The sequence below is a fragment of the Syngnathus leptorhynchus genome, chromosome 17 (assembly GCF_054491065.1).
Source record: "Syngnathus leptorhynchus isolate UIUO chromosome 17, UIUO_Slep, whole genome shotgun sequence".
Lineage (NCBI taxonomy): Eukaryota > Metazoa > Chordata > Actinopteri > Syngnathiformes > Syngnathidae > Syngnathus > Syngnathus leptorhynchus.
Genome location: NC_141211.1, coordinates 7,102,345 through 7,124,546, shown reverse-complemented (window position 1 = coordinate 7,124,546; position 22,202 = coordinate 7,102,345). Strand labels below are relative to the sequence as shown.

At 41.0% G+C, this 22,202-nt stretch overlaps 5 protein-coding genes across 9 annotated transcripts; 4 read left to right on the top strand and 1 right to left on the bottom strand.

The window, feature by feature from the left end:
• The first annotated feature begins 614 nt into the window (after positions 1-614).
• Positions 615-6,301, top strand: LOC147043515 (uncharacterized). Of its 4 annotated transcripts, none has more exons than XM_085935211.1 (9): positions 615-749; positions 1,541-1,602; positions 1,716-2,402; positions 2,699-3,331; positions 4,920-5,032; positions 5,130-5,220; positions 5,299-5,350; positions 5,484-5,552; positions 5,634-6,301. In XM_085935211.1, exons 2-9 carry the CDS (start codon positions 1,562-1,564, stop codon positions 5,772-5,774), a joined length of 1,827 nt encoding a protein of 608 aa, XP_085791337.1. In that variant the 5' UTR covers positions 615-749; positions 1,541-1,561; the 3' UTR covers positions 5,775-6,301. The 4 variants fall into 4 exon arrangements, with proteins under 4 accessions (XP_085791337.1, XP_085791339.1, XP_085791338.1 ...); XM_085935213.1 differs by having other exon boundaries at positions 1,713-2,402; positions 5,670-6,301; XM_085935212.1 differs by having other exon boundaries at positions 1,713-2,402; positions 5,637-6,301.
• Positions 6,302-6,460: 159 nt separating this feature from the next.
• Positions 6,461-8,317, top strand: LOC147043514 (SH3 domain-containing kinase-binding protein 1). The gene is made up of 5 exons (XM_085935220.1): positions 6,461-6,653; positions 7,030-7,127; positions 7,199-7,437; positions 7,511-7,574; positions 7,660-8,317. The coding sequence occupies exons 2-5, from the start codon at positions 7,041-7,043 to the stop codon at positions 7,696-7,698; spliced, it is 429 nt and encodes a 142-aa protein (XP_085791346.1). The 5' UTR covers positions 6,461-6,653; positions 7,030-7,040; the 3' UTR covers positions 7,699-8,317.
• Positions 8,318-8,513: 196 nt separating this feature from the next.
• On the bottom strand, positions 8,514-13,157 carry LOC147043513 (lipase member H-like). The gene is made up of 11 exons (XM_085935215.1): positions 13,042-13,157; positions 12,507-12,592; positions 10,431-10,801; positions 10,230-10,338; positions 10,020-10,121; positions 9,860-9,949; positions 9,623-9,790; positions 9,341-9,430; positions 9,061-9,169; positions 8,826-8,996; positions 8,514-8,739 (listed from the first exon to the last, which is right to left on the bottom strand). Exons 2-11 carry the CDS (start codon positions 12,580-12,582, stop codon positions 8,655-8,657), a joined length of 1,371 nt encoding a protein of 456 aa, XP_085791341.1. The 5' UTR covers positions 12,583-12,592; positions 13,042-13,157; the 3' UTR covers positions 8,514-8,654.
• Positions 13,158-13,815: 658 nt separating this feature from the next.
• Positions 13,816-17,349, top strand: LOC147043512 (choline-phosphate cytidylyltransferase B-like). Of its 2 annotated transcripts, none has more exons than XM_085935218.1 (9): positions 13,816-14,033; positions 14,132-14,210; positions 14,901-15,000; positions 15,540-15,656; positions 15,736-15,887; positions 15,947-16,025; positions 16,156-16,298; positions 16,378-16,566; positions 16,662-17,349. In XM_085935218.1, the coding sequence occupies exons 2-9, from the start codon at positions 14,133-14,135 to the stop codon at positions 16,848-16,850; spliced, it is 1,047 nt and encodes a 348-aa protein (XP_085791344.1). In that variant the 5' UTR covers positions 13,816-14,033; position 14,132; the 3' UTR covers positions 16,851-17,349. The 2 variants fall into 2 exon arrangements, with proteins under 2 accessions (XP_085791344.1, XP_085791343.1); XM_085935217.1 differs by having other exon boundaries at positions 14,102-14,210.
• A 109-nt stretch (positions 17,350-17,458) lies between these two features.
• Positions 17,459-21,811, top strand: LOC147043511 (palmitoyltransferase ZDHHC20-B-like). The gene is made up of 13 exons (XM_085935216.1): positions 17,459-17,580; positions 18,504-18,530; positions 18,609-18,703; positions 18,810-18,930; positions 19,623-19,692; positions 19,808-19,840; positions 19,934-20,054; positions 20,164-20,296; positions 20,405-20,531; positions 20,606-20,692; positions 20,790-20,869; positions 20,946-20,992; positions 21,063-21,811. The coding sequence occupies exons 1-12, from the start codon at positions 17,463-17,465 to the stop codon at positions 20,987-20,989; spliced, it is 1,056 nt and encodes a 351-aa protein (XP_085791342.1). The 5' UTR covers positions 17,459-17,462; the 3' UTR covers positions 20,990-20,992; positions 21,063-21,811.
• Positions 21,812-22,202: the final 391 nt, after the last annotated feature.

The window sequence follows — 22,202 nt, the reverse complement described above, 5'->3', positions numbered from 1 at the left end:
ACATTGTTTTTATGGCACTGTGGCTCTAAGGCATATGCATTGGAGGCATGGAACAAAGATGGAATATTTGGAGGAGTTTGTATGTTCTTGACTCCATCCATCCTCCTCCTCCACTCCCAACGCATGCACGTTAGGTTAACTGAAGTATAAATTGTCCATAGGTGTGAATATGGATGTGAATGGCTGTTGTCTATATCTGCTCTGCAATTAGACGGTGACCAATCCAGGGTATACCGTGGCCAGTCGCTCAAAGGTAGCTGGGATAAATAGATAGATTTCTAGATTGATTGGGTACCACCGATGTACAAGCCCATTTGTATTCAGAACACTAAAAGTATAATAGTTAATGATGGGGTAACGCCTTATTGTTCTTTCCACGTCATTGTTGAATCATAATTGCTGTAAAACCCAGACAGGTAGAACAGGTTAAGGTTTTTGATCTCTTTTTTTCAAACCAACAACAATGTACGAGTTGAGTGAATATTTTTTTATGACCAAATAGTGTACAGCATGTTGTCATTCAACATCAACAACAAGAATTCATCCTAAAAGATGTTAGTACTTCAACGAACGTCATTGGCTCAGAGAAAATCACGTGACCTGCGGAGTAACTGGACAAAGTTGCGTCAGGGCTACGTCATAGCCAAAGTGGCGATCTTCTTCTTTCCATAATTACATGGCTGACGACGAAAGGGAGCAGCTGAGTTCCTAGCAATCCGAGAAGCTTAGTGTTCGACGATTGCAGTTTGGTAAGCAGGCCGAAGTTCCTCATGATATTCTTGCGGGATCATAATTTAATAAGAACAAAAGCAAGATAGCCGTGCAGTTCTGTAAACGTCCATAGTCCAGCAGTAAGTGGATGCCATTTTGTGGCAACTGCGCGTGGTTTTTGCTTAGCTTAGCATCGAGGTAAAGGGCCTTTCTGTATTTTTCAGCTAAAACCAGACTAACGACATTAAATATGCAATTAGTATTTAACGGACTCCTTCTGTGATAGACGTATTTTTTTAGTACGAACTGTGATTTGACGTTTAATTGTTGCAGGCTAATGACTGAAATGGGCCACCATTGCACATACCAAGTTGTGTAATGATTTCGCTTAGTAATACTACTACGAATAATATTATCTTGAAAAAAAAGTTTCTGTGCGTGTGTCTGGGGATTGCTTTTTGGCCATCAAGGCTAACGTTATGCTGAGTGTTGAGTTTGTAGCGTTATTTCAGTCCCTAAAATGTCCAATTGAAGATAGTTATTCCTCTACTTTCATCGATTTCATCCATTATCTCTGTTCCCATACACTGAAATGAATACATTCCAATTGAACCTTTGCTTGATCAATCGCTGTAATTTGATTAGATCTAGCCATACATCTTGCCTAACGTCTGGGATAGTGATTTAAATTAAGTTTTGGTGTTAATGCGTTACTCACAGTAGGCAAGGGTCGAGTTTTCTTTCACTTTTATTTGGAGGGCTTAGTTTGGCTGTACAGTATTGGATCAGCAAAAGCTTGAAATGTAACTTTTTTTTGGTTCCTCTTTAGCATTCAGATTGAATACAGAAGATGGTCCGACCACATTTTGGACCTCCACGCATAAAGCCCAGGTATCGTACATTGATTAAGTCAGAGCCAGTCACCAAGTGTTCAAGTCTTTTGTTATTTGTCTCAGTTGCATCAATTGAAACGACTTACTCTTCTGCTTGTTTACATACAGCAGATCCTATGATGGTCATGGCAGTGGGCCCAGAGAAGGTAACTATTCCCCAAACTCAAAAACAAGAAGAGACCCCCACGGCCACCCAGGAAAGCCCCATGCAAACTGGAGCGAGTCGAGGGGTCGAGGTCGACCCCCACCCGACAGAAGAGCTCCACTGATGGAAGACCAACGAGAGCCACGTTTCAATAACTGGAGGTCGCACAATCAGGATTCCTATCAATCATATCCCCCTAAAATGGAACCACATCACAGCCAGAGGAGACCGCCTTCATCCAGACCAAACCGTTCCCCGCATGCCCCGCATCAATCATCAGCCCGCAGTCCTCCACGAGGGCCCCCAGGTCATAGGGGTCCACCTCCCCATGGCCACTCCTCATCTCACAGATCACCCTCCCCGAGACGTGTTCGAGGCCATCCTGGCGACAAGAGGCCTGGCCCTCCGCCAGCCTTTCAGGGCTCCTTCAGAGACCCCAAAAGAGAGCCTGGTTTCCCCCAACAGGAGCCGAGGCATCGAGGCCCCCGTGGGGATGTCAGTCCAAGAGAGAGGCCCTTTGTGGACTCTGGTCACGGCAAGAAGCGATGGAACGATGCCGGAGCATTCTCTCATCCGCATAATGGCCAACACGGGCCTCCAGTGCCTCAGCGGAGCCCAAGAGAGATGCATGGGAGAGGCTCGTGTCCAGAGAGGTACAGGATGGAAGCAGCTCTTCCAGCTGGTTAAAATGGTTAAAAAGAAGGCTTACCCTGATTCAGACCTCAGTTACATGGCTCATAATGCCGCATACCCAAGCCCCCTTTAAATAATTAACAGGTGTTGATAAGATCTGACGTAAATGTGCTATCACCTGCCTTTGAGAAGAATTTCTGTAATTGGTCTGTAATTTATCTTTGATGCCACCTTAAAATAGAAAGCTCCACCGCCCGCTTAACATGGCAGGAGGATCTGTTATTGTAATGATGTCTTCTGTCTGATGGATATGCAGGTGGTCATCTGAGCAAGACTCCAGGAGGCAACGTGGTCCCATGGTGAGGCAGGGCGGCAGACCCCACAGCATGGAGAGTGCAAAAGATCTCCCTCGGCTCCCCCTTTTCAGACCCCCACCTTGGAAAGGAGGCCCGCCGCCATCTTCGTCCTTCCACAGGAGCCCCCCGGACAGGCAACTGATGGGTCCCCCCCGCAAGAGGCGACTATCAGAAGTCAGCATGTCCTCATCCATCCCGCCACAGGATCACAGTGGCCCTAAATACCCCAGAAGAGAGAGAATTCCGCTCCTCAGTATTCCCAGACCATTTGGTGGTAGACCTTTATCACTTAGGGATAAAAGTTTCATATTTAAAGGCAGACAAATGCGATTTGAGCCCCCCATGAGACTAAGAATTCCTCCACCTTTCAGACCCAGGCCGCATCTGGGTGACATGCCCCCTCGGGGACCTCCCAGCTCTGTTCTTGCTATCAGAAAGAAGCGCTTCCAGTCTGATCCTGTTCCCTTGAAAAGGCTGCAACCAAGAGCTCAACAGTCCCCCGACAGAGATGAAGACCAAGGCGGCAGGTCCCTGCGTGAGACTAATACCAGAAAAGAACAGGTGGAGTCTCGTCGCTCCTTGAATACGCACAGGTACGGTATTTTCCTTTTTGCACTCTTCGCAGGGGCTTGATGATGATGATGATTGGGAGGTCAAGAAAGAATGTTTTGATCATGAAAAATGGAGAAGATGATGCACAAAATGCTACGACTCAGACTCCGCCCCCCCATGCCCTCGCTATCTACGTTCTGCATAATCCATAAAGAGATGTTTATTCTCCCGCGCCGTGACAGCAAACAGCCTTCAAAGTCTGCCACAAAATGTTTCAGAGATCCTGAAGCCCCGCCCAGTTCTGTCGGTTGTCTTGAGCTTGAAAGGATTTGCCCTCATAATGTAAAAAAAAGTTCTTAGACCTCTTGAATCACGCAGACTGTTGAAAGAGAGACCTCGAACACAAGGCATGCTTAAGAATGATCCACAAATACTTGCTAGCGTGAGCATCGGTGCTTTGTTTTACACCGAGATGGAAGACTCGACTGGGGAATGCTTTCTAGTGAAGAGGAGTTGGTAACTAAAGGATGGATTTGCTGCTTCATTCTTTACTCATGGTGGCAAAATCATTTTTACATTTCTCTGCATCAATTGAAATGTATTCGTAGCCAAATTGAAGTCACACTTGGCTACGTAGCAAGTGGAAGAGGAAAACTGCGTTCTGTCTACAGAATGAGTCCATATTTGACGGGACACCTAATCTGGAGAAGAAATGGAAGACGGAATAAAGTTAGGACACCCTGAAGCACTGAAGAGGTCTGCTTTTCTTCTTGGAAGAGCGTTTTGTACATCACGCCCCCCCCCCCCCCCCCCCAGATCAACAATGACTATAATAGTTGAAGTTCAAGCCGCTGTCACCATGATGAGTCAAATGTTAATTGACAACAATACTCAAAGGATTCATCCCGCCTCGCCTCACCAAACCAAACCTGCATAGCTGAAGACTGACGTGTCGACAACAGTTGGCAGTCACGATGCCACCTGCAATATCTGGGTCTGTGAATACTCACTCCAATGCTCACAACCATAAATATATCCCAACTTGTCCGTGCTACTATGCATAAACAAGCCCAAAAAGCAAGCCGCAAAGATGTCAACCATTGCCCTTGCACTTGTCTAAAGGAAGAGGAGTCTGCTTGCCCTTTTCACCGCCTCGAACCCCCCCAAGTCCCATTTCTATGATGAGCTGAGGCTTCTCGCAGTCGCGGGATCGCCTCTTTAAACCCCCAGCGCTGCTGGAATTTGGATCCCTGCCTCGAAACGCAAAGAAACCTTCACGACTTCTCAGCGTTTCCATTCAGCTGATAAAATAGCCCCCGGCGCATCAGTAAACATCTTTGAGGACCAAATAAAACGCGCATAGGAGGCGGATCGAAGAGTTGTTGATGCAATATTTTACGATACCCACCCGACCGTCCGCTTTTACTGGGTAACTGAAGAGAGCTCAGGTTGATTGCGAATATAGGAGTAAAGCAGCATGGCCGATCCATGGTTTTTGTAAGTACCACCGTGTGACATCTGGCTTTACATGCTTATTTTCTTCCTGCAAAGCTGTGCTGTTCATTACTGATTTGTCACGATTTGACAGGTCATTCTTTGTGCGTTACTTAACCAGTCATCTCTCTTCAGATCTTCCCCCGTCGAGAAACGAGACCTTGTCGTCGTCTCTCACTGGGCGGCCGGCCCAAGCACATCCAAGGAAGACTCTCCTGCGAAAGACCGAAGCCCAAAGTCCAAAACTGGTAACTCCCAGTCATTTCCTATTTCGTCACTTTGCGGCACGTGCTTCTTTTTTTTTTTTTATCAACCATTTAATTCTTTTGTCAATCCTCTTCTCAGACACGTCTCTGAGCTGCCCACCAACAAAAGGTGACTCAAGGTCACAATCACCAGAAAGAAAACGAGGCTATTTGGAGAGAAGAACCTTTAGGTACTTATTCTGATCATTTTACAAAACAAACATGGCATGATTGGCATCCCGATATTGAGAATTCTTTTTTTCCCCCAGGCCAGTTAATTTAATAGCTGACAGGCCCTTCAGACGACCTGGACCCATGCAAGTGAGTGAAGGCATTCATTGAAATTACCTGTTCAAAACCTTGAGCTGTCTTTCCCAAATTTTAATCTGCTCATTGTTGTCTTTTACTTGTGAAAAGATAACGGATTGGTTTTCTTAAATGTGACGTTTGACAGAGACCAAAGTTTCTCGGCCCGAGAAAGCCTGTCCCCGAGCCGTCCGAGAATTTTCGACGACCACTCATGGTATGTGGAATATTCAGACCAGATTGAATCATTCTTCTTTTTTTTTGCCTTGCTAACAAGTATTAACCTGCATTTGCCAAGGAGAACTTGGTGCCACGCCCATTCCCAAACCAAAAGCCAGTGTTCCGAAAAAGTTACAGTATCATGTCCAAGTACCGCAACATGAGAGTGATGCGACAGCGTGCTCCGTTCAACCGAGGACCCCCCCAACAGCGCTGGTGACCACCTCAGTCAGGCACAAGCAGTCACTTTGAGGTAATCAACAGAAGAATGCAGTGAATAAAAGACTTGAAGCAAGTGCCGATACTGGAGACACTAGATAAAAAAAAAAAAAAAGTCACCAATCAAGTTGTATCGGCGATACACTACTTATTTAACAAAGCCTTGTGAATTGTATTTTTCCTCGTTAACATTTTAAGTCGTCACAAAACTGTTAATATACACACACAAAAATCTGCTGTCAGATGTTCAGGACTGTATTATTCTTTTTTTATTTGTTTTGTATTTTGTAAGACCAAGTACCGTTTAAGAACTTTTGAGTCCGTTTCCCAAGGAACTATGGCTTTTCAAGTGACTTGGCATCCTTGTGTAGATATAGTGTTTATCATAAATGAAGTCTATTTGTCTTCTGGCAGAATCAAGATTTTCTGTGGCAGCCGGTATTCTGTATTAGTGTCATTTGCAAGAAAAGAACCATAGTCTCAACCTTTTTGAGATTTTGAAATAAAATCTGGCCATGCACAAAATCAGATATTTTTGTCAGATGTTTTTTTTTTTTTTGAACAATTATCTATACATTGAAGTTTCGAACAAGAATGATGATTTTTCTGCAGTTCAAAATGTTGACCAACACCATAGATCTTGTTGATCTATCTTCTTTTACTTTTGTATAAGCCCTTCCTAAAACCACTTGCTTGCCCTTCACTTGGAGACACCCTTCATACCGTGTCCTCGTGATATTCGTGTGCTGGGTGGCGCCCCCCGTGCTAAACTTAGCCCTCAATGCTGCACCCCTCATCAAAACACTGAGCAGGCCACAATGGCTGGTGTTGAGTTACCACAGATGCTGCTGTATCTCACTGGGGAGGATTGCTCAACACGGTAAGTGTGTGTACTCAACTCTGTACGCTAAACTCTGATAGTCCCAACGCTACAACCACAATACTAAGCATGGCTGTGCTTATTGATATTTGGAAAGGTTTGAAAGACTTTTTATTGAAGTGTATGTGCTGATAAGGAATGCATGTGCGTGACATCGGGTAACAACACACAAATGGCAAATAACTACAGTACCAACCATGTCTCTTTAAACATCACTTAAAAGTCACAAGACAAAACATTGTCCTTAATAATGTTTTAAATACATTATGGTATTGTTGATGTCATGCTAGTAATAAATGTATGTGCAGTATTTGATTTTTTAATTTCAATGCAGTATAGGTCAAGTATTTTTTTCAAAACCCTGCATTGCCATCAGGTATAAACTTGATGGAAAATAAAAGGAATTTGCGTGTGACTTCTCCAATGCCACAACAAAACTCCCATGAAGCAAACCAGAATGGACCTTCCCGTCCCGTAAGTATTAGTGGGAGAAAAAAAAAAAATCTGATGAAATTGTTTTACTTTGGGTCTTCTATTCTTCACAGGTAGATAAACCCCGACATGTTGGCACACAGTCGTCTGCGTCCCTCTCGCCGCTGCTTCCCAAAGCTCTCTCCGCCGTCTTGCACGCCAGGCAAGTCCACGTCCTCCCCCGCCTGAGCCCCGACTCCGAGCCCGGACCCATCAGAGGCCCGGCAGAACATTCATCACCCAAACTGGAGCAGCTGCAGTCGGAGCTGGGAGAATTGAGGGAGGAGTTTGAACAGATGAAGACTCAACACAAGTAGGCATTTGCACTTATTGCCACAATTTTCCTGCAAGCTTTGTTTTACGGAGCTCATTATCTTGTGTTCCAGCAAAGAAATTAAACTTCTGATGAATGAGCTGGATGAAGAGAAGAGAATTCGTTTGACCTTACAGGTAAGAAACAAAAGCATCGATTCACTTACTACTTTGATAATCCATGCAATGCCATCCATGGTTTTATATTTTCCAATTTTTTTAGATGGAGCTACAACGTATGAAGAAGCACATGTCAAAATGACAATAATTCTAAAAATAATATTTGCTTGTAGTTTGTTGTGGTGTGCAACTAAACTGCACCATACATTCATGTATAAATAGCTATAAATAACTAAAATACCAAGAACAGCTGCCAGCATGGTTTAGTACAATTCAACAATACTGCTACTTAAAAAAACAAAACAAAAAAACCTTCATGATAATGCTGATCAATCACCGCGGCAACATTTTGCTTATGATCTCGTATTGGATTGTGAAGATGTAGCTAATATCTGTACGTTTGTGAAAATACATTAGTAGAAAACATTTGACATATATTTAAAAAAGTATAAAATGTCACTATTATTAGTAATAGTTTCCAAAGATATGTAAATGAGCCAATGTCACTTTTATGTCGAGTGTTTTTATCCTGTTTCTTTTGTTTTCCAAGAAATGTATTATCCACATGTCATGTCTTATTGTGTACTGATTTGAAACAAGAAATAAGAGCCAGTAGTAAATACGCTCAGATAAGTCATTAAAAAAAGATATTTATTATACTGTGCTCATGAGTGTATGATACTGTATATATTTTGTTTCAAATGTGAGCAAACAATGCTGTGAAATGAGTTTCTTGTTGGTTGGCATCCATTAAAGACAAAATATTGTAAAATGAAATATGTTTTATTATTATTCTAGTTACAATCTCATCCACACAAATAAATAATATTTATATATACATATCTATTTTTTTCTGGACAGTTAAAAATACATGTCTTGTGAAACGGCACTAAAACGTCAAAATGTTGCAGATGAGGCAGTGATTATGTTTTACTTTCACGTTACAAAAACAATACTGTTATGTGAGATAATATCTTTGTAGGGGATTTTATCTGATTGAGAACTAAACTTTTCAGTGGCATCAGATAATCAAACCAAATCTCTGGAAAAAGACAAACAGACAGTACATTTGATGCGGCACATTGTATGTGTGTGGCCTCAGAAATTGGACTCCTGGCAGGGAAGTGGAGTGAAGGAGACCTCTTTGCTCTCCTCCAGAACCAGGTCGTAGCGACACAGAGGCCTGAGGTGCACAGGTGAATAAACAAGTCGACTAAGCCACTGAAACAACAGCGAGATAACAAACACATCAATATCCCACGAACATACCTGTCGTGTCGTTCCAGATGTGTCAGACGGATCCAGAGAACACGCAGTTTATATTTTGGTTTGAAAATATTCCCAGTGGAGAACATCAGAGACATCTTGGTCACTGACGGTAGGTCGCTGTCAAACTGTGCGAACAACTTTGTCTCTGTGAACTTCTTGAACTGGGCTGCTCTGTTGATATGTAAAACAATACAGGAATGTTGTGCCAATAATTCATCATCATTTATAGACTTACCGGTTAATGTATGCCACGGCGTCTGTACCGTTGCCGTGAAGTTTAGCAGTGATATAACCCCAGTGTTCCGCCTCATTCCATACCACCACGTCCAGTCTGTAATTGGCCACTGACAGACAACATTCCATCAAATAACACTTCCGCAAAGACAAACACTCAATCTTTCATATTACTAAGTATTTTGACCTTTGTGGAAATGTAAACATGTCCACTGTGTTTATGTCAAAACATCCCATCCTGTTAACTTATTTGTTGTCTTATTTCTTCTCATCAGACTTACTGCAGAATGGAGCCTTGTCATTTGTGATGAAGTAAGTTTTGGTTTGGCCCAGTTTCAACAAAATGTGTCTCCACTTGTTGATGTTGTCACCTGGAATGGAGAGAAAAACATCAATGAATAGATTTAGGAAGCAATAGTGATACAATCTAGGGATATAAAAGACAAGACAAAATCTACTTTGTAAAATGTCTTATTTGGACTTTTCTATTTTCCTTATTGTATCACAAAATGGATCTCATGAAGTTGATTAAGTGTAACTAATAGGCACAATAACGTATTTACCAAAAACAGGGCATCCGGCATCCCCAAATTGCGTACAGCTCGTACACTTGCCGTCCTTGAAATCCTTGAACGAGGCGCACGGGAAGGCCCTGCTGCTGCAAGTTTGATTCAAAGACTCAAGGTAGAGGTACACTGATCTCTGATGGTCACATTTAAAGTAGGCTGTTCCTACATTAAAAAAAAAAAAGTTTTGTCAACACATTTTCAAGGAATCCGAAAGAACTAAATTGAGGTTACCTGAGAAGATAGTTTTAGGGCAGCCAGGTTGATCTGTTCCTTCATTGGCGTAAAAATCAATGTGACCAATAGGTTCTCTGTAACCAAAGGCTGGAATAACACAAGCATGTTAAAGCAACATTCCACAATATCTTCTCCAAATGAATTCTTTTCCTTTTACCATCGATGTCTGTGTGCACAGCATCGACAAACTGGGCGTCTGTGGGATCCAGACGGTCCTCTAGGGAAGTTCCGGTGAACAAGGGCCCTGCAGGATCCAGAGCTGTTCAAATGCAGTTAAGTGTTAGAAACCATAACTATGATTCGTACCCTGGGGCAGCAAAGTAGCCCCGATATGCCCAGACCATTAGATGGAGTGAAAACATTTCACCTGTAATCCTTCCAATTGTGCCGTTCAAATTAGCGCCCACAAAACCACTTATGTGAGCGCCAAGACTTACTCCGATCATGTGGATATCACCGAGAGAGGCACCGTGCTCCTGTAAAATGACACACCAAAAAAAAAAATCCTTGCTTGCCTTCAGAAGTCAGACGACACTTTGTATGATGTGAAAAGAAATCCACACGGTACCTTCATCAGTTGAAGAAAAGCAGTGAGGTTTTCTCCAGCTTTGTGTGTGTTCTCCACCGCTTTGTAATAATTCACGTTAGCGGCTCCGTTATTCCAGTCCACTATTATGACGTTGATGTCATTTCTGGCCAGGAGCAGTTCTGTGATTTTGTGAGCCCACACCGGGGGCGAGCCCGTGGGCCGATACCCGTGGATGACAAAGGTCGTGGGTCGAGAAAGGTTGAAGTTAGGCTCGGCCGAGAAGTTGGTGTGAGACAGAAGCGAGCCGCAGTGTATTGTGTCCCTGGTGAAAAGCAGCAATCTTATCTTGAGGCTGGTCCCGATGATCGCGTGAGCCAGATCTAAATCTGCTATGTCGGCACATCCTTTAGCTGGAGGAGAAACAAAGACATCAGCCATTGCATTGTAATTCAAGAGAACTGATTTAATTCCCTTTTCAACATGCATATTCGTCTATTTGTTCAATGCACTATTGACCACTTTGAAAAAAAAACAGTGTGGGATCACGGGAATTTGTTTTTGTAGTGGTCAACACAAAAAAAACCCACGGATGAATCAGGTGAGAATCATCATGAGGACAAGTAACTGTATGGCGCATAATGTCAAGTTGATAGTAACCACAAAATTGGAACAACAATACACAGACTCACGCAAGACACATGATGTTTTCAAATCAAAGATGAAAGCATTACATTTAGTGTTGATATTTTTTTTCCCCATATCTTATCAATTGTCTATCATAAGAACCATACATCTTTTGTTTTGATTGACGTTTTCGAAAGAAATGACAGAGCACACCGAGATAGCATCGAATATTACTGTAACTTGTCACAACGCTTTTGAAATGTATTGTACAGCTGCTCTGAAATTCCTTTGCACAGTTGTACGTTCATTCCACCAATACTTGACGGATTCGTTTGGAATGGAGTGACGTGAGTAAAAACAAAACTTATTGAGTAATTCAAATGATTTGTAACTTTCTGGATACAAAGCAGGTTTTGATTCCCATCCTTTTTTTTTTTTTCTTTCTTCAAACCATATTGAAACTGTATTTATGCGCAGCTGAAGCTGAACCCGACTCACGCTCTGAAAAGTTATTGTATTTCAACTTGTGTTCAAGAGCAAGATGAGGCCTTCATGGGCCAGATGAGTTACGAAACAGACCATTGTTCCTTTCAGAAACTTTAAAGTGGAGGCATGATTGTACATCATTGTTTGCCATTCCCTAAGGGAAAATTGCAGTTGTGACTGAAGTCTGATGAAAAACAATACAATAGAGATAATATAAACCCATCCTATTTATTGAGTCATGATGCCCTTGCCGATACAAAGAATCGATACTTGATGGTGCCATTACATTTTGAAATTCCAGGATATCCCGCCCAAGTGGAGACATCCACGATGGTTAAGTGGTATCGTGTCTTAGTATTGGAGCATTCTTTAAAGTATGAATAAAGTATAGTGTGTAATAAAAATGAATACATACATATATTATATATATATACATATATATATATATATATATATATATATATATATATATATATATATATATATATATATAATAATATACCCGTGGTATTATTCTCAATAATATGAGAATATTGACCTCATGTTATGTAGCTAGATGTTTAATGAGAACAATAGAAAGTCAGTAAATATAATCAGTCATGGCAAAAGAAAAAAAAAAAAAAATCAAAAAAAGCTACTATAATATGAAAACATGACAGAATTTGGGTCGTTAGGTTTCTATGTACAGCATTTGTGCTGCAGAGAGTTAAAATGGTCCCGTTTGGTGATACTTCTAAAAATACCGGCGTGACTTGGCGGCACACAATACTCGCAAAACTACCAGTTGCGTTGACAATGTTGTTGAAAATTTGAAGTCATCTGAAGAGGGGACAAATGAGTGACAATTGTTTTCCCCGCTAACCATCTTGAAGTATTTCAGTGAAGCTTTCACTTCCTCGTATCTTCTCTGAACCCCTTTCCCAATTACAGTACAGTCATACTTCCCCTGTCAAACGTTAGTCACACATAATAACAATATTTAAGAATGCACTCACCGAGTCTTACCTTTGCATATATCTGCAGTTATTGCCAAGAGAAATGTCAGGAAAGGCCACAGGGACATGATTGAGGTCAGCCACATGTAAATTAATCTGGAGTTTAAAATACAGAGATTTGGAGTCTCTCATTGAAAATGACATCACAAATAAAGTACATGCTTAACACATCCTGTAGCCTCACACCACATAGTATCAGAACTCAGAGGTTAGTTTTTTTTCCCCCCCATCTGCTATTCTTTTTTCTTTTTCTGTCCCATAAGACAGCAGTTTCAAAGTTGTAAACAATTCTTCTCTGGCAGCAGGCAAGACCAGCTTAGTTACTCATCTACTGACTCTCCTATGTTGGCACACAGGATATGCATGACCAACTTTTGTCAGCGTCTTATGAAGCAGTGATCTCGTGTGACGTTAATTAAATGGAGATGAGCAGAAATCAATCCCTGACTTGCTTCTTTACATATGTACACTGTTAGGCATTCCTAGTTACAATCAAATACTGGAATTGAGTATAAATCCCTCAGAATCAACTTTATTAGTCTTACCTTAGTTGTTGGGAAGAAGTCCAAGGTTTCAAATCTAGAAGGCTATCCTCTGTTTGGTATCCCTACATGGTGAGGCACTGTTCACTTCAGGAAGTTACTGGAGTGAGAGATACTAGTCCCGCCCGCCAGCTCTCACCAGGAGGGCCACACCCCTTGCTCCGGGTCATTGTGCTCGCAGGTGAAGCATTCTTGTCAACCTAGTCCTGGTATGTGCACTATTTCTGTACATTCATTTACATGCTAAGTTTCACTGACGTGATTATTGGTCTTATAATATGGTCTCTCATTGCAAATTCATTCTCATAACATAATAGTATAATCTATATGATGGACGAGTTTAACCCTATGAATTGATTTGCAAAAATAAATCCAGTTTCTATTGAAATGTACTTGCATACACTGCATTTAAAAAGTCATACTTTTAATTCAGAAAAAAAAAATCTCAAATGGGTTTGGGAGATTTTAATACGATGAGATGAACTTTTTGGCCCAAATTCCGAGAGGTGCTATATGTGTGTTAAAAATAAACATACACAAAAACATGTATTGTTTGATCTATAAATAGTTTAGTAAACTTGACTTCTTTTTGTCAGGGATTGACATACGTGACAAGTTTTACACTGTCAAACATTTACAAGCTATAAAATCCAAAGTACCCTTAAAAAATGATCAACCATTCCAACGATATCCAACTCTACTGTATTCCAAAGAGTAATTACATAACAATGCATGACGTGTGTTTGGTTCCAAAGACTGTGCAGCTGCTCACAGTTTGCATTTTCTTGCTCTCTCACACATCAAAATGTGAAATACATTCTGATGAATTGCTCACAAGATTGATACTTTTTTATTTGTAATTCTTTATTCCTGTCTTGCGCTGTCTACACGGAGCTATGGGGAGTGGACCGGATGTCAGTCATGACAAGAACACCGGCTTGAACTTTGCTCACTACATTGTATCGTCATCAGGGTCCGGCTGGGGCCAGGGAACGGTATGCATACTTGGAGCCAGATAGAGGTTTCCACATATCTGCTGTGCTATAGAACATCTACTACATAGGTGCAGCGTTGTCACAAGACTCTTTGACAGAATGGCAGGAAGGAGACGTAACAGAGGCGGCAACAACCAGCAACAGGCCCCGCAGAGACGAAGAGGAGCCTCAGGCCGGGTAAAAGGCATCTTACCGTGCCTCTTGATTTCAATGCATCTTTTGTTTGTTATGACCAAAAGTCTTCTTATTTGTTTATCAGAACACAAGCAGTAGCGTGAAATTAGAGTTAAAAAAAAGAAAAGAAAAAAAAACGACACAGCAGATAAAGTTGTGTAGGACTACATGTAGACAAAACAAAGTCCATGTCCTGAGCCTCAATGATTGCTTGCATTATTCAAGGTGGTCTAAAAAAATATAAACATGTTTAGAAGTGTTTTTTCCCAGTGACACACATTTTTTGTTTACTAAGTGAGTCAGACATTTATGTTGAATGCATCTTGGCAACCTTTTAAAAGCTCAACCGGTTTCTCTCAGGATGCCCGACTGCTTGTCCACACACGTCCACACTCTGCCCCACGGGTGGATCTTTAAAGCAGCGTTTCCCAACCTTAAAAAAAAGTTACAACTTCAAGAAGTTAAAAAAAAATAAAAAATGAAATAATGGTCTATAATACTTATACCAACTTGAAATTAGCATGAAATTTGGCCTGTTTAAATGAACATGTATTAGCTGATACACTCACAGGAAGCTCCGGCTAATTCTGAATATATATTTGTAATAAATGGTTTTTTTTTTTGTGAAAGAAGTAAAATTGCCTAATTTTCTGTGGCAGTACTATGATCTCACTGTTTTTATTGACTTTCCAGGCTCTACGGGAGCCGGCTGCGTTTGCCAAGTCGACTGGTTGTGACTCAGACGTCCCCCATGAAAAGTTGACCATCGCTCAGGCGAAGCGGGGCACACCAGGTTGCCCTTAATATCTATTTTACAAATTATTCTCTGTAGCGTTTGGTTTGATCACATTTTTTTATTTACAGCAGCTATTACACAAAGTTCAAACTCAAAAACTCTATTTTAATGGACCATTCAAAAATTCCCATTAAAATAAAGAACTGAAAACACACATCTGCCCATCCATTTTTGACTTTGTATTCAAACTAACATTCCCACTGTCACTGAGTGAACCACTACACCATCAGTGACTCACACCCACCTACACACAAAGAGTTCAGTTGAAAAACAAACAATCCTTACATAATGGAGAATTGAGCTGGGCGGATGAGTCAGAAGTTTCAATTAAAATTTTCAAAATAAATCGGACATTGCATATGCAGTATGATTTTATTTCTATATTGTTTGACTTACTTTTCCTGTTGACTTACTATACAAGTTGACTTTGTGTACTATTTATGGCATTTTACAGCAAGCTGTCCATTTCTAGATAGCCTGCACCATCAGGTATTACCAAAAATGTGATTCTTCCTTTCACATTTCCTGTCTTGTAGCTAATAGGCCCGTACGAGTGTACGCTGATGGTATATTTGATCTTTTCCATTCTGGACACGCCCGAGCGCTGATGCAGGCCAAAAATGTGTTTCCCAACACACACCTGATTGTGGGAGGTAAGCTTGCTTCTTTTGTAAATGCTTCAGCTAATGGGCAGAGAATAGAATTCCATTAAATGTGTTTGATTATATGAAGTGTGCAGTGATGAGCTGACACACAAATTTAAGGGCTACACGGTGATGACCGAGGACGAGCGTTACGACGCATTAAGGCACTGCCGCTACGTCGACGAAGTGGTGCGAGACGCTCCCTGGACCCTCAGCGCGGAGTTCCTGACGAAACACAAGGTCAAAGGTCGTGTAGTTGGAAAACAAGCGCTTTTCAGACTATTGTGTGACACTTACAGATTGATTTTGTGGCCCATGATGACATCCCTTACACCTCTGCTGGATCAGAAGATGTTTATAAGCACATCAAGGCTGCAGGTGAGGATTCAAAGTTTCGCAGTGTTATTCGTTTTGCTCATGTTATGTATGGTTGAGCAGCACGGACAGGTCACCTGTGACTTGACTGTAAAAAAATGGGGGTTGGATGGCTCGTGTTTCATTGCGGCAGGAATGTTTGTGGCCACCCAGAGGACAGAGGGCATCTCAACATCCGATCTGATCACTCGCATTGTGCGTGACTACGACATCTACGTACGACGTAACCTGCAGAGAGGCTACACGGCCCGAGAGCTCAATGTTGGATTCATTAACGTAAGGCTGAATCAGGTGACTGATTATTGTATTTTATTGCCTCCTGTACTGAAATCAAACAACTTTGTGTCCATGATAGGAGAAGAAATATCGCCTTCAAAACCAGGTGGACAAGATGAAGGAGACCGTCCGTACAGTTGAGGAGAAGTCCAAACATTTTGTGTACCGAGTGGAGGAGAAGAGCCATGACCTCATCCATAAGTGGGAAGAGAAGTCACGGGAATTCATTGGCAACTTTCTGGAGCTTTTTGGACCAGATGGCGCTTGGGTATGTTTACGTTGATATTTAATCCACATGAGATGAACCTACTGTTGAAGCATTATAACAAGATCCATCTGTTTGTTATTTGTGTCCTTGTGCAGCATGCTATTCAGGAGCACAGCGGACGAATGCTCCAGGCCTTGTCGCCTTACTCGTCCCCTCGTGGCTCCCCCAGCAGCAGTCCTACCAGAATGCGTTCACGTTCTCCTGACTCCTCCCCAACCTCCTCTAGAACTTCTCCCGCCTCCACATCACCTACTGCCTCTCCGTCCACCCGCCGCCGCACCTGAAATGGGAACACTCTTCTTAGTCAAGGCTACCTCCACATATTTGGAAAATCAGCTCCCAATGTTGGGTCTTTCTTTAAATCTGATTCTAAATATGGTTGAGGTGTTCAAATTGACTTAATTCAATCTCGTCATCAAAATAATTTATTGTTGGTTTATTTAAATACAAGTCCAAGACATTCATAGTTATGTTTTCTTCATAAAGCAAAAGTGATCATTTTAGTTTGAAATACAGTTGGTTGAAAAACATAAAGTTATTAAAGGTGAAATTAATTTGCAATTTTGGTTATGAATTGAAAGAAACTCAAATTATTCAATGAAATGATGATTAAACATTACTATTCAATGCAGTTTACTTTCACATCTACTGTAGTGTACAGTAATTTCCCCGTATGGGTACCTGCAATTTATGTTTTTAATTGTAGACACATCATGTAGTCAATATGTTTTTTTAACGTATTGGTGAAAAAAAATAAAGAAAACTAGAAATATTCAGTGACAGGAAAGCGAGAAGCGTTGTGGTGTCTGGGATTTGTAGTTTTTCAGTGGTCGCCTCGCATGGCCGTGACGTCATGACTCCACTCGCTGCCGCAGACGGACCAATCCAGATTAAAGATGGCGCCCTCTCATACACTGAGGTGCTGCAAACGGGCTCTTAACTGGATACCTGTCCTGTTTATTAACCTGGTCGTTGGCTGGTCTTACTACGCTTATGTTGTGGAGCTTTGTGTTTGTAAGTATACTTTGTCATTTATTTAGTTTGTATTTTTTTTTAATTTACGTGCACATTTATTTGTCGTGGGGCTGAATGTGTGCTTGTGTTGACAATTTGCCGGTTGCCAATTTATCAGCTGTCATTTGAAGAAGTATATTTACGGTCATTTTAAATCAAGTCATGCATCATTTATTTTTTATTCTTCCGTTGTTCTTTCCCTTACTAAATATGTTAAGGCAAATGCTCTTGTAATTAGACAAATGTTGCTTTTGCAAAAAGTCTATGCCTCCTCGTCAATATTATTTTCCTAGTTATTGAATGTAAAATAAGTTGCTGTGTGGTACAGTTGAAATTCTTAAAAGCGTGCATTTCATTCTAATGTCCTTTTCCTTGCAACACATCATATACTCCAGTACACTGTAGTGAGTCTTGTTTTAAATGCATCTTTCATAGGTTTTCCATCGACTTAAATATGATCAATTTAAATATATGCCCGTGTCTTTGTGTTATACTTGTTTTTTCTCTCTCTGTGTGTTATTACAGCCATAAAACAGTCATTAAGGTAACTGATTAATAAGTAAGATAGATTAGATTTGTTTTTCAAACAAGTAGGCTGATTTCATTTACAAGGAAGACAGGACTAAAAAGCATTCAGTGTCCATTGCAGACGGCTTCTTTTTAACTGTCAGCTTAGAACTGATGATACCATTATCTGCTCTCGATGAATTTTAGTCAGGCGAGGGGGCGTCTCTGCTTTCTCAACAAAGGTCCTTCTCATTGTCTTATTGTAAGGGGGGGGGGGGGGGGGTCACTGCAAGCGGTGCCAGGCCCTTGCCACATGGTACCAGGACGGGGTGTCGTGTCATGGTAGATGTGAATTTATGCATTCTTGATGAGCACTCACTAATACTTTGTCTCCTTCCTTTGTGCATGTGATGTAGATACAATCACAAACAATGCAGAGCGAAGTAAGTGACCATACATACTTGTTCCTTTTTTAGCAAATATTACATTCGTGTTGCTTCATCTTTGCTTCCTCTTAACAGTCAGCTACCTGGTCATCTTCCACATTTTCTTCTTCATGTTTATATGGTCGTACTGGAAGACCATCTGCACCAGACCTGCCCAACCATCAAAAGTGGTAAAAGTTGTTTTAATCGTCACACCTCACTAGAAGTGTTTAGCGTGTCTGCCTCCCATTTCTGAGGTACAGTTTGCAAAATACGGCCCTTGTCTTGTATTGTCAGTTCACCCTGCCGAGAGTAGAGAAAGAAATGTTTGAAAGAGAAGAACAAGCGGAGATGCAACAGGAAATTCTGAAGAAAGTGGCGAGGAATTTACCCGTCTACACACGCACAGCAGGAGGAGGTGAGGCTTTTAACTGCACTTGGAAATACTGACTGCATTGTGGCCCGTTTAACATTAGACCACCAGGGAGTGTGCAACAACGGAAGCACACGCGCGCACATGCACGCACACACACACACACACACACACACACACACACACACACACACACACACACACACACACACACACACACACACACACACACACACACACACACACACACACACACACATATATATACACACACACCATTTGTCATTAGTCATCTCATTCCTCATTATCTTTACACTCGCTGCAATCACAAAAGGAAGTTGGCCAAAAAAATGATAAGCAAATGACATTTTAACGAGAATCCAGTAACAACGTTATTTCCTTCAAAAATATCTAGAGCGCTTGTGTTTTCCTACTCAGGTACAGCAGGTTCATGTGTAGCCAGAGTAACATTTAACAGACGGGCTAATTGGACTCACGTGAGCTTGTTTGTCACTTTTGGCACACGTGGGCTGTTCCATTCAACAACAACATGTAGAATTCTGTCCTATTTTTAGACAATAATTAATAGTGGAAGTAACTCATGTTTTAGAAACTAGGATTTGGAATTTGCGGGTCGTGCTGTGGATAGAAAAATACGGGCGTTTGTGTTAAAGGTCAATAAAATATTTGTAGTATCTAAAAAAAAAAGTAATGTTAATTTCCTCAATTCCCTACAGCGATCCGATACTGCGGCTTCTGCCAGGTAATCAAACCTGACCGCTGCCACCATTGCTCCACCTGTGAGATGTGAGTACATGCATTTTATTTAGGAGTGGTTGACTGAACCAAAATACTGTTAAAATTATATTTTCATATGCCGCTTTGCTTAATTGCGCATCTCCTGTGCTTTCTATTGGATAAGGTGTGTGCTTAAAATGGACCATCACTGTCCCTGGTACAGTAATTCCATTTAATTATGTAAATCAATCAATCAATCATTGTCAGGTTTCAAGCCAAAGTGTGATTTCTCACCCCCAATTGTTTTCAGGGTGAATAACTGTGTTGGCTTCTCGAACTACAAGTTCTTTGTCTTGTTTTTGGCATATGCTTCGCTTTACTGCGGAGTCATATGCGCTACCGTCGTCCAGTACTTCATCCAATTCTGGACTGTAAGTGCAGACACTTCTTTTTTTGATTGTGTGTCTCACATGAAATATTTATCTTTAGTTTGTATCTTGATTTGAGGGTAAGTAATTGTCTTTGTGTTCTTCTCCATAGAAACATCTTCCCAACACGCATGCCAAATTCCACATATTGTTCCTTTTCTTTGTGGCAGCGCTGTTTTTCATCAGCATCCTATCACTCTTCAGCTACCATCTCTGGCTTGTAGGCAGGAACAGGACTACCATAGGTACACTTGGAGCTTTTGCATTATTGAGTGGGACAAGTCTTTGAAGTCACTGCTGATGTCACGCTTGCACACGATAACTTTTTTTTTTTTTTCCTCTCTTCCCTACAGAGGCTTTTAGGGCCCCGGTGTTTGTGAAAGGTCCAGACAAAAATGGATTTTCTCTCGGCTTCAAGCGAAATGTTGCCGAGGTGTTTGGGGATGAAGCCAAGCGCTTTATATTCCCTGTTTTTACCAGGTAAAATGTCAGTTCTAAATTTCAAGTGCACATACTATCAATACAAGATGTTTAATAGCTCTCTATTTTGTCAGTCTGGGCGACGGGCATTCATTTGTAACCAGACTGGTGCACATAGATCCTGAACAGGCAAACAGCGTCTTACAACAAAATGGCAAAAGGTTAGTTGAGTTACTATTCTTACAGCATTTTGTTTGTAGTTTTTTTTTTTTTTTTCCCCTGCCTTGCCATTAATCACCAATGTGGCTTCAATTGCAGTCTTTCTAATGAGGAACTAAGCCCTAATGGACTGGCCCACGATACACAACACAAAGTGAATGACAACAAGGAAGAGAATGGTACGCTTTTGAAAAAAGTTTCATGTCATTCTAAAAAGGCAGCATCTGTATTTTGGATTCTGTGTTTCTCTTCTAGGTGGGATCCAAATAGTGTCGGTGGCCATGGAAAGTGAGCCATAGAAGGTAAATAAAAAATCTTTTGTCTTTTCTCCTGTTTTTATTTTTTAATACATTGTTTTATTTGCTCATTCAGCTGACCTCACTCGCTGCCTTGACCATCAGCAACGTCCACAGGAGCCATCCTCTGTCCTCAGCTAGGCTTCGACACTCCCAATAATTTTTTTGCTACTTGGTACTCCAAGGGCTTCATGTCAACCCTTTTATTAGACTGCAGCAGTCTGATCCAGAGGTTTGCATGAGTCATGGTCCAAAAACATTGACAACAAACTGGTAGGGCTTTACCCTCCGAGCCACTGTGCATATTTTACTTCATTAACAAATTTCCATACTATTCAGTATTATACTAGCATCATTGAATAGCGCTCATGTTTGTGAAGCTTCAGTACACACTGAATGGGTCAGGAGAGATGAATGCTGCCAACCATATGTGCAATATGTCCAAGAAGATTCAGCACAATGAATCACTTTTTTTTTAACTGGGTTCAGTTAATGTGAAATGACTTTTTGTTTTTGTTTACAGCATTTAACTTTGTATTTTGTCACATTTATTAAGTCATATTTATCATTTCAGCTTTAAGCGTGAGAACTAAATCAAGTTTAACTTGATACCTTAAGTGTAATTTCAGAGACTTTTAACATGTAAGTATGTACTAGCAACTTGAACGGCACTATCAATATTTGTAAATGACTTCCTTATACTGTTTGTAAGTTTATAACCTTTACCTCTTTATTTGTATAGCGCTTTTACAACAGCTGTCGCTGTAACAGAACAAATCTTAAAAATGATAAAGCACAGATATGATTTCATTTCCACATTTGATACGTTTTTCTTCCACCCCACACATTTTACAAAACAGTTGAGGTATTTGGTTTTATTCAACTTTTCTAAAATGTGAATGAAATTCTAGTTAATGTGTCGCATTCTGACTATCAAACCATAACTTAGAGGCAATGTATACCCCCCCTCTTCAAATTTGATTTTCTTATTTTTTAAATAATATAGAAGTCATAAAATACATCGCAGGCAGTCTGCCTTCCAAATGGCCTTTATCTGTTTGACACCTTTTTTATATTCACCCACTACGCCCAGCCAAAGTTCACGTGTGACGATACATTCATTTACTGTCATTTTAATGACTGCGACTGCCTGTGAATGAATGAGCGACCGTTACTTCTGAAGGGATTCTCATAAAACTGTGATTTCTTAACGTGT